The following is a 12,259-nucleotide window of genomic DNA, read 5'->3' on the forward strand; positions in this document are numbered from 1 at the left end:
ATTTTTAGTCATTATAAATAATATATAATTTTTTAATTTAAAATTAAAAACATGTCTTTTCCTTTTTTTCTCTTCAAAAAACATCCTCCCTAACATATCCTAAAAGTTAGATTGTAGATATAGTACTAAAGGATTCAGTGATCCAAAATTTAAAGATTTTTTAAGACATTTTATAATAATTTCAATATTTGTTGCAGAAAAAAAAAAACAAATTATTAAGATTCAACGCATTTTAGTGAAAAGTTTTATTTTACAACTTGAAAAAAAAAAAAATTGCACGCCAACCCAAATTTATTTCACCTGACAAAGGGTACTAACATTTCAATATTTATTAAAATTAGGAAGAAGTAACATTTCCTTCTTTTTACTATTTTTAACATGTCCATTTGTCTACAGAAGAGACAATCTTATGTACGATAATTTAATGAAGGGAAACAAGAAACACATTAAGAAAAGTTTCTCTCCTCCTTCCCATTTTTTTTTTCTTTACACTTCATGCCTCTATTTGTCAGCATGTCTATAGGACATATTTTCGTGTATAAGAAAATCACTTCATCAATCAGAGTCTGTCTCTCGAAATGGTAGTGGAACTGTCTTCACTGCTCGGTAATGACCAACGTTATTTAGATGCTCATTTTCCAACCTGTTGAAGTTATGAAGTTCATTAATAATTCTGTGATTTTGTTCACTATTTAACAATTTGTTGAGGACATATTTGCCACTCTACTCTTATGGCATCATTGTTTCGACCTAAAGTTTATCCATGCTTTAAACTAAATTTTTTTTGGCAAATACCAATAGGTTGTGTTACATTAGATGATAAAAGAATTTCAAAGTCCTAATAAAATGCATTAATTAATGTACTACTCAACAAGGAAATTCTGGAAATTAAAAAATTCATTTAGCTCTTCTAAATATGATAAAATATACCTGTAGAAATTCCAATGCCCTCTGCGAATAACCTCAAGTGCAGCTAACAGAAATTCTAGTAGTCGTGATTGAACATGCCCTACTTTAAAATGCATGATGGTCTCCACCCATGTCACTCTTAGGACAACATTTAAGGCCTGCCATCCAATATCACTTCATGATATAAAAAAAAAGCCTTATGACTGTGATATTCAGATCAGGAGATAAAGAAAACTTACAATAGACATATAGTATATGCTTTTATTCTTTAGAATTAGATCATCTCTAAGCCATGGATTTCTGGAGTTGGGATTAAGAAATCCCCAGTCCTTTACAAAATCCCAGTACAGTTGATAAATTGTGGCCACCACAGAAGTCATTAACACTATGGCAAACCAAAGATGGTTATGTTGCCTGCTGTATGTTACTCTAGCCCCTGCTGCCACCATTGCCGAAACATACTTACCCATGTTAGCCAAATGATTCACATCACCATCATCAAACCACCGTCTTGCACACTTGTAAGGCCATTCAATAAGCATGTGTTAGTTGATGAAATAATGGGGAATATACAGTATAAAAATAGTTCAAGTAACTATATAGCATGTTTCCAATTCTTGAAGTAGTTCATTAATTTCATATGTTGCAATGTCAAAAGTGAATGTACAATTATCAATCGACATCCAAGGCTTACCTGCAAAGCACGCCAATAATATGGCAAAAATGAGATGATATAAGTTATTTCCATATATAGCCTTCCAGAATGGCAGGTCTCAGGATGGTGTGTTTTGAAAACTCTAGCAAAAATGTGACAACCAGTAGTCTCCAAATGTCTTAGCAATGGAATCTGTATCCACAACCGTTAAATGACATTTAATGTTACATAGGATTCCTAACAAGTAAAGGTGAAAAAAGGACAACAATAGAATCAATTTGTAGGCTATACTGTAGTAAAATCACCTGGCTAGTTAATTGGTCAGCCATGAAAAAGTCTACTAGCAGAACCTGTAAAATGATAAATTAAAATGAAATAATGCCAACTTCAGTTTTCTACATATGGTATTACACTATAGAATTGTTCCAAGGAGTTAACTGAGGGAAGTTCACCTTATAAAATGGAGAGCATACTATGTTGCGTATAACACGAATGAAGCAATATCGTGTAGGGCGATAGAAAATGTCAAATGGGCAAATGAGGAGGACTGTGAAAAACTGAAAATGGAATTTCATAATCAGCATAGAGGTTTACATATTACTTTTCAACAAAACTAGGCTAGTTTATCTTTTAAATAACAAGGAAAAGCAATAGTCACTAGACTTACCAGAAGAAGAATTCCAGGAATGGCATCAATTTGGCTAGGAGAAAAGCCTCCAGCCCTTAGAAGCAGATGTACCACCATTGCCCCAATCACCGTTGTCATTAAGGTTGTGCACATCAGAAATGCATCTCTGTGCTTGAGTGCTGTGCTTGGTGAGAATTCAAATATGAAATTGTAATTGATTCTTGTATTCTTCCACATGAAAAGGTTGCATCCATACATAAACAAGTGCAGGCTTAACAAAGTAAACACACTGCACGTAATCATTGTAACAATTAGTGCACCAATAACCTCGTTATTTTTGTCTTAAATTCTGCTAATTAAATTTTTGGGATAGTTTTTACGATCTCCTTAGCTTATTTATGTACAATTAATGTCATGGTTTATAATTATAAAGGAGATTTAGAAAAAGTACAATTTTATAATTTACTTACAAGTTTTCTTCACAATTTTACCCTTATCAAGAACTTGGCATAATCTAAAAATTTAGGGGCGGCTAATAGAGAAATATTGGCAAGAGCTCAATTGAAATCAGTTTTTCTAATTAATCTATTGATGTTGAACATATATAGTATTTTGGCCAGAGTTAAGACGTGGAGTAGAATAGCACAGAAAAGAGATAATAATGTGTGAAATATGTTTATATTGGAACAACATGAAGTAACCTGAAAACAGGGTAGACTGTTTCCATATAAGCTGGCTCATTGCTATGGGAGAATATACCGCACAAATGGGCCAAGATCGCATATACACAAAACAAGGATACAAAACAACCAGTAGACAACCCTGCAGAAACAGTAATAAAGAAAATTAAGAAGCATTAAAATGAGGTGTTATTATGAGAAGGAAAAACTTTGTTTTACACATTAAATTTTTAATAGAACAAAAGATTCAAATTTGACCAATCAGCTTGGTGGGTCCACAGATGACCAAATTAGTGGCCACTGAGCATTGGCTAATAGCCGTACATGAAAATTTTATTTGGCTTGTCTGTTGGTACATGGAGTCATCACCTTAAATATTGCATTGCAATTTGAAGTGACGCTACTGTCATTATGCATAAAATACTTTTCTAGTGTTAGTGAGTGTTTAAGTGCCCATATGAAGAGACAGAGAAAGAAGCATTACCGACAAGGAAGGTGACCATATGAGAATCTTTATGTTGTTGGGGTCTTAAAAATTTCATTGCCTTTTTTCTATCATTGTTGGCAAAGTGCTTTGTGAATATGGATTCCACTTCGTCCATTAGTCTAACAACCTTAAATACCAAATATTATAATAATAACCATTTATTAGAATACCGTATAACCCCATTTGACGCATCAGAAAGAGAGAAGACCAAGATCAAACGGTACATTAAAAGTTGAATGTAATGTTTCTTTTCTTGTCCTTTTTCTTTTTATCAACTTTTAAAATGAAGGGATTTGGAGAAAATCAAAATGTACCTTATCAGAACTAACGAAATAGGATCTCTTCACTTCTTTTAAATAATTTGCCGAAGTTTTTTGGCAGGACACCTGCTCGATCAGATGACAATATGAATTTATGTTAAAACTTAACATCTTAAAGATGCAAACTTAGAGTTGGTGGCAGAATAAATTATCAATGCCAAGGAAGTAAATTAAATGGGTTCACAAAGTAATGATAGTTCTTTTGAGATCGCCCACAACTTTCAATGTGTATTCGAATCTAGTAACAATTTGATTAATATTTACTAATTCTTGCATGGTACATCTTAAAGATCTACTCTCATGTTTATGATAGGACAATATTAAATAAATTTTAATATCAATTGAAAATAAAATTGACCCAATTTAAAACCAAAAAATAATTCAAAGAAAAGAATAACCAAGTCATACAAGAATATATATATATATATATATATATATATATATATATATAATGTTAGTCAATTTTCTAAAAATATTAGTTAAATTTTTTTTTTTAAAAATTACCCAAAACTATAACAATGCGTTCCTTTTATGATTTGTAAGGTACTCCCAAAATGATTTAAAAACAATCTTTCTATTTGTCGTCAAAACTTTCCACTTGTTAACGAAACTTTTTTTTTTTTTGTTTACAAGTATAAACTGCTAATGATATTTGATAATTACCAAAACATAATCATGTATAACACGTCATCGGAAGTAAATAAAATATAAATTGTTCAATTACTCTAGCGTGAATATAAAGAAGTTTCATGTTGGGGTTTGCCAACGTAGCGTGTGAAGAATAAAAAGGAGATATTTTTAAGCCTTACCTTGTCAAATTTCTTTAATATCTTTGAAAATGCTACCATATTCAGTGAGCTGCCAAATTCAGACAATTTGTAATTAGAAGTTGCTCAATCATGAAAGAGGTGCTCAGTTACAGTAAATGGATATGGCCTATAACCCAATGAATATAAATATATTTCGTAAGGAAATGCTTCGCTTGATTAATGACACCCAATTCATATGTATAACAATTATTTCATTTCACAGCTTAACCTCATACATATATAAAAACTAATATAAAAAATTGAATATATATTCCATAAGAAATAATGTATATTATTAATTTATCATATTGTTAATATACTACGTTATATATAAGGACTTACAGTATTTATGACAATAATGTTATTTATATTAGACAGAAGTTATATCTAACAAAATAATTTAAACATGTAACATTTTTTTAATTCATCGATTATCTTTTTCCTTAGTGATTATTTCGCACTATCTTTAACCTTTTCAAGTAAAGTAACATGATAGCACGTCACTGGTCTTATTCGCACAATAAAAGAATTGTCAATTATTAATAGAAAAATGTCAAATGTTAAAATTGCCTTAGCTAATACACTGTTAGTATAATAAAAATATAATTATTAATATAAATATCATGAATATAGCATTATATTGATATTTTACATAGTAAAATTATATGAATATATATATATATATATAATAAAATTATCAACTTATTATTAAAATAAATTTATATTCTTTATATAATAATTTAATTTTTATTTAAAATTATGAAAAAATAAATGTCCAACTATTAAGAGTATATTTAATTTCTATTTTAAAAACAGTTTTTTGTTTTTAAAAATAAAATATGTATTTATAAAACAGAAATAAAAAATGCTTTTAGTATGTAGTTTTATTTAGTTTTACGTTATTTTGTTTTCCTAGAAGTGTACTTTTTTACTCCATTTATATTTTCAAATAGATTAATTAAGACTATTAATTTGTTGGTTAAATAAAAAAGAGTTTAATTAAGACAATATTAATAATTTAATTTTTTAGTTTAAAGTTTTTATTTTGTTTTGATCCTTTAACCTTTATATTTATTTTTAATAATTAATTATTTGTTTAATTTTAATTTATTCATATTTGTTAATTGTAGCACTAAAAACCTACCAAAAATAATAAAAAAATAAATTATTTTATAGTAAAAAATATCACAATTAAAAAATACCAAATTAAATAAAATAAACCAAAAAATTCAAAAAAAAAGAAAAGTAAAAATTATTTTTATCTTTAATTAATTACTAGTTTTATTTTTATGAGGATAACTTTTATTTCATTGTATACAAATATTTGTATAATATTTAAATTCGAAGCATTTACTTTTGCATATTAGAGAAGATGTATCGTGTTGCTTTCTTGATTTTTTTAGCATTTGGAATTGATATTCATTTACTTAAAAATAATATTCACCTCTTTACACTTATTTTTTTTATTTCTATTTTCACTTATTTAGTATATTCCTCACCTTTATTTTTTTCTCTTTTTTGCCCCTGCCTACGTATGTAAAAAATGAGGTGAACAATGATAATATCTTTAACATTATTTTTTTTCACTGGACTATCAGGTCATTTCGGTGTGGGAAGTGGGAACCTACTATCTCCCTATCTTAAATCGTTTGAATCACCTATAAAACTAATTATACTCAGACAAAATTTATATTAGTTATTTAGGCGCTGTTTATTATTTTAAAATTAAATTTTATTTTTTATTAATTTGTGATAATATTAATATAAATATTATATTAAAGTGAAACTTTAATTTTAATTAGTCAATAACACTAACAACACTTAAAAATTATGGTATAGATTTTCCATTAATTCAACCTTAAAAAAAGAGTTGAACACGTTAGACTCATTGGTCAACATGCAATGTACATGTAAATTAAATGGACTAAGATTAATAAAATAGAAAATATGTTTAAATATATTATTCAATTAATTTATTTATACTAGCGATTAATGAGTTGGACTCATAAAAAAATAGCCAGTTTGTAAATTAATATATACACACACTAATTCTTTATATATTTTATTTTTAAGTAGTTTAATATGCTTTATTTGTTAAAGGGTTTTTGTTTACTAATTAGTTGATCAAACGAGTGTCAATAATTTTATAAGCCCATCTATTTTTCAATCCTAGACATGATTCTCTCTCTCTCTTTTCAGAATCTATAAAAAGCGAAATTAATTCACAGATAAATAAATAGATAAGCATTTAAAAAGGAATTGAAAACTCAGGAAAGAAAACGAAACGAAAAAGTAAAGACATTTGACGATAAGAAATGCAGTTTGATTTTGTTGGCCACTATTTGGAAGTGTGTGCAAAAGTTAGCTTTATAGATCCTAATAGAAGACCTTGCCCATTATCATAGAATGCATCCAATGATAATCGATGCACAATTTTATAAAATAAATCACATTGTATTTAAATATTAAAAATGAAGAATTTAATTAGAATCAAATGATAAGAATAATATAAATATAGAGTGATATTTGTTGTGTGAATAGATCTACTCTAACGTGACAACCACACCAACCATTCATTTACTCTCTCTACCCGAAACTTTACGTGGTGTTGTGAACTGCCATGCAACTCACCCTTTTATTAGCCTCCTTATCTTTTTTTGAGGAATTATTAGCCTCCTTATCACTTCCATATATTCTTACCAATTTTAGCTAAGATAGTCACGACATCAACATTCCCTTTTCCCTAAGGATTTTTTTTTTCATTTCACACCAGCACATGCAATAATAATAATAACAACAACTAAATTAAAGAATTAATAGCAATATCGATTGGATTAATTAATTAAGTGGTCAAAAGTGTAATTTTTCAAATTTTATGAATAAAAAAATCTAAACATATAATTCAAGTATTAAGCATATTTTATATCAATCTCGTTAAATAACTTAAACTTACGTTCTATTATTATTAGGAATTACATTAAATTAAGAATTGAGGATAATATTTTAGAGAGTGCTTGTGTCTTTTTCTTTTTTTTTGGGTAAAATTAAGTGACTTTTTAAAAGACTTTGAGTCAGCTAGTTTTTTGGATGATTGAGGCATCTGATTAGATTGATTTTGAATGTAACTTGCAACTAATGATAGCTAGGGAATATATAAATAAATAAAAACCTGTAAGTTTTGAGTAGGCTAAGGCCTCTATAGAGTTCCACAAACGCACTTCTGACCATTTTCTCAGCACATTGGATCTTCCTCTTGTGAACGATGTCTCCGGTTGGATTATTCACTAAATCCTCCCACAGCATGCTAGTAATAGCCGTAATCGCCCGAGTGGGGTTGGTGGCTGGAACATCAATTCTCATTGCCATTTTAGGCTTTCCCTTATTCGTCTTTGTCCTCGTCGCTGAATTAACAAAACTTATGCCATTTTTTTCTAATGTCGTGATTACCTCTTCCGTTTTTGAAATTTCTGAATTTGTTTCATCGGAATCTCCTAAATTTTCTGCACAAACTAGTATAATTATGCAACTTAATTAGACCCTAATTAAAAGAATTTATAAATTACTTAAGAAAGTAACTTATACCTTTTATTTTAATAAATTTCTTGATATAACTTATTAAAATAAGTTATTTTAATTTATCTTAATAAATTATATTGTTAAATTTGTGATATAAATTATTTAATAAATACGTAATCAAATTATGCATCTAAACACGTTCTAAAAATAATGAATAGCCAAAAAAAAAAGGTCCTGTATATCCTACTTCTTTGATAATTAAACGGGAAATGATATAGTAATTATGATTTACTCTCACACATATCCCATGCACTCCTTAGTACTATTATTATTTCTCACTTTTTTTGTTATCCCCTCACCGTTGATTCGTTAATAAGAGCAATGAGAATTTCGTATTTATGCATAAATATCCCCCTTTACAATTTGAAAGTATTATTTACACATTAAAGTAATTGCACCGTGCTTACACTTTATTTAATAGAAGATAAAAATATATATGGAATTTTTTTTTATTTTTAATATAATCTAGAAAATAAATGTAAGAAAAATAATATACAAATACCATTGCTTTTTAAGATTTATTGCATATTGAAGTATGTGGTGGGTCGGCAATGTTCCAGATACTAGTCCACTTAGATACACAGTTTCTATATGTTGTATGATGTCAGCAAGCACTTAAAAACACAAAATGGAAGTAGGAATTTTCTTGATCATTGATCCAAGATCTAACTGAATATAATCTCTCCATTGTTATAATGGAATAAATATCATCATTATATTACATATTAATCTAGACAATAATTTTCCGTGCATTAGATATCTGTTCGTTTTAAATTTTTGGTTACATTATTTTTAAATGATTAGATATGATTAAAAGACAAGTTTAAATTAATTCAAAAAATATATAATATAATATGAGAAATTGATTTTGATTGTTATCTAAAGAAGTCGTGAGATGAAAAAGATAGCTGACCAGAGTAATCCGAATCCCGAGCTGGAGAATGAGGGAAAATTCCGGTGTTACATGCCTTTGAAGGAGAATTTTTCCGGCGGCGTTCACTGATAATTTGCTTGAGATCAATCAAAATCTGAAGCTGCTTGTTCAAGGTTTCTCCTCTCTCTAAGAACTCACTCTCTTGCCTCCGATAAAATTGGTTCACTTTGGTTAGCTCTTCATCCAGCCTCATAAAAAATACACGTACCTGAATAAATAATTGAAAACCAACTCATATAACAAAAGCAATGTATAATTAATGTAAGTCCAAGAATATAGCAGATACAGTTATACATCAATTAATACATAGAAAACAAAGAAACTTACCTCATCCTCTTCCGAAAACAACTGTGCAAGCTCTGTCTCATAAATTTCTTCTCTTCCGTCCTTTGCAGTTTTCTTCCTCACCTGTATGCGTAAAAAAATACCATATATATTTTTCTGTTTTTAAATTTTTATATTTTTTACATTTACATTATTATTTTTTTTTAATTTTTTACAGTTTTTGCTGCTACGATGGTATCGGAATATATAGCTAGTAGCACAGAAGCGTTTTCCTTGCTTTCGTGAGAGATTGAGAAACTCCCGAAAAGATAGAAGAAAAGGGTTTCAGAGAGGGAAAAAAAAAAAAAGAGGCCACTAAACTCACTTTATTTAGTACTTAACCCCACACTATATACTCATCTGGCTACAATACTCCTGTCTCAGATCTCTTTCCGCCCGAACCTAACTTTTCCAAATTTTTATTTTGCCTTTCTTGTAACCATTCATTGTATTTACTCCTTTATTATTACCACTCACTTTTCAAAAAATGAAATATCAATTTCATTCTATCTAATTGAGTGATGGCATTTAAATAGCAAAACCCAAAGGAAAAAAAATTAAAGGAGCTTAACTTTATGCTTATACTATTGTTGAGTTGAAAGTTTATGCTACAGCCATATAATGTATTCACATCATTAAAAGATCAAATTCTTTAAGGATTGATTATTATAGTAAAAACATATTTCTTCACCGATCTAACGATTCCTGATTGAATCAAGAAAAATGCTAACAAAAGAGTACTCTTTGAAAATTAATTAAAAAATGTTATTAGTACAATTTATCATAATTTTTAATAAAACAAATTTTATTAAATTTTTTAATGTGTTATTTTCTTCAACTAGCATAATTTATTTTCTGTTTTGATTTTGCGATTCATATCGACCACATCGACGATTGAAAAAATCCGTTGGCTAAGAACGCATTAAGGCAATGTTTTAACTTTCGTGAATTCAAACCAATTCGTTGACAGAAAAGGATGTCACATTTATTTGAGTGTACTTTTCATGCAGTAAAGCTATGCACTAAGGCATTGGATTGATGAAAGACTAGAAGACAAAACACAGAAAACCATAGAGACCACACGCAAAAATCGCAACGTGTACGTGACATTTTGCTGGCAACAAGAAAACACCAAAAAATAAAGGCGAAAACCTTGGGAATTACCTTAATGATGTTGAGGTTATCATCATCGGAAGCAGAGAGTTTGAGAGCGATTTTCTTGAGAAGAAAGGGAAGAGAATCGAAAATGGAAAGACCAAAGCCTCCTTGGGCGTGGTGAGATGGCTTGGGAAGTCTGGAGAGTTTGATTCTCTTTATCTGCTTCTTGAGCTGCCAGTAGTTGACGAAGGCCTCTTTCCATTCTGGTATGAGTTGAGCTTCAAGCTCCTTTGAGAACTTCACCATTTTTTTTCTCTCTTTTGGTGGATGAAGAGAGCCTCACAGTGAGGTTGTGTAGAGAAAGCTGGTTATTTGAAGTGGGTGCGTCACGATACAATCAGATAGAGGATCTTATATATAGATAGAGGGTGGGGAGCCGTGTGGAGAACATTTATGGGACATTCATACAGCGGGAATCGTTTATATTTTACACAAATGCTAAGGTACAACACTGTTTAAGAAATTTTAAATAATATTTTTATTAAAATATTATAAAATATATTTTTTCATAATTTTTAATGTAATTAAGCATATTATTAATAAAAAAAAAATTTAATAATTCTTATCAGTATTAATTAGTCAGACCTTATACTTTAAATAATGAAAATACTAAGGTAGATTATACAATTATTAAAAAAATGTTAAGTTTAAAAATTATTTAATGATTACATAATTATTTAATAAATTTAAGTATATTTTTTTAAATAATTTTAACTTAAATAAGATATAATATTTTATATTTATTGTTATTACACTAGTAATAAGTATGTGTTTTTATTTTAGTTATTTATTATATGAGGATATACTTAAATAGTAGGAGTGGTTTTTATTTTAAGATAAAATAATAAATGTCAATCCTAGAACTATATATAAATGATTAAGAACTAAAAATTAGTTAAAAATTTATACAACTATTTAATAAGATAAGTATACTTTTTAATTATAATTATTTAAATAAAATTTAATGATCTATATTTATTGTTTCATTTTCATAATAATTAAATGTTTTGACTTAAAACATTGATCTCATCCGTGAAAAAGTGAGAAAATACTATTTTAAGATGGTAAGAAGAGTAAATATGAAATATACAATCAAACATAAATTATCAAAATTAAAAATTGATTAATGATCACCTAATACTTAAAAAGTTGTGTACACCTTTTTTTAGAAAAATATTAACCAAAACTCTTATTAATAAATAAAAAATAAATATTTTGTTAAAAAATATAAAATGAACTTTTCCTTATATTTTTTAAGATAGCGTTTGATTCAAAGATAGATACACTGAAACAAAGACACAAAGGTATGTGTATAATGTTTAGTTAGTGTTTGTTAAAGAAACAGAGACACAATAAAAAAAAATATCAGTATATCTCTTAGAAAAAGGGACACTAGTGTCCCAGTTCTAAAGACACAGAAGATAAATTTTTAAAAACAAAAATATCTCTCATAATTTTTTAAAATTATATAATTTTTAAAAATTGCATAGATTATCCTCATAATTTTTATATTCAAACATAATATAGGACGCAATACACCAAATTATATTCTTACTTCCAAACACAATACACAGACATAAATATTAAAGTTTGTGTCCTTTATTATTTTAGTGTCATTGCCTCCAGTATCTAGGGACGGTATCCAAACACTATCTAATGGATTTTAACACAATTTTTAAAAAAATAATTATTATTCCCTCTGATCTTATATATTTATAGTAAAAAAGTATATAATTAATTTATCAACATAAAAAAAAAAAATATGTCATATATATATAT

General features: G+C 28.0%; 1 protein-coding gene across 1 annotated transcript; it reads right to left on the reverse strand.

Annotated features, from left to right (window-relative positions):
* Positions 1–280: 280 nt before the first annotated feature.
* On the reverse strand, positions 281–10,807 carry LOC113872788 (phosphate transporter PHO1-like). Its single transcript, XM_027510611.1, has 15 exons — positions 10,487–10,807; positions 9,326–9,406; positions 8,978–9,206; positions 7,658–7,997; positions 4,489–4,537; positions 3,674–3,745; positions 3,357–3,486; positions 2,894–3,014; positions 2,232–2,481; positions 2,017–2,121; positions 1,870–1,914; positions 1,604–1,756; positions 1,149–1,427; positions 931–1,067; positions 281–643 (listed from the first exon to the last, which is right to left on the reverse strand). Exons 1-15 carry the CDS (start codon positions 10,724–10,726, stop codon positions 556–558), a joined length of 2,319 nt encoding a protein of 772 aa, XP_027366412.1. The 5' UTR covers positions 10,727–10,807; the 3' UTR covers positions 281–555.
* Positions 10,808–12,259: the final 1,452 nt, after the last annotated feature.

This window comes from Abrus precatorius, unplaced genomic scaffold, assembly GCF_003935025.1.
Source record: "Abrus precatorius isolate BTA unplaced genomic scaffold, Abrus_2018 Scaffold7, whole genome shotgun sequence".
NCBI lineage: Eukaryota > Viridiplantae > Streptophyta > Magnoliopsida > Fabales > Fabaceae > Abrus > Abrus precatorius.

Excerpts from the sequence above, each read along its gene's own strand:
- LOC113872788 (XM_027510611.1), bottom strand. The coding sequence starts at position 10,726 with ATGGTGAAGTTCTCAAAGGAGCTTGAAGCTCAACTCATACCAGAATGG. Across the intron at positions 2,482-2,893 it reads ACAGTCTACCCTGTTTTCAG|TGTGTTTACTTTGTTAAGCC; the intron begins GTTACTTCATGT and ends GATTACGTGCAG. Across the intron at positions 2,122-2,231 it reads TTCCTGGAATTCTTCTTCTG|TTTTTCACAGTCCTCCTCAT; the intron begins GTAAGTCTAGTG and ends TTCCATTTTCAG.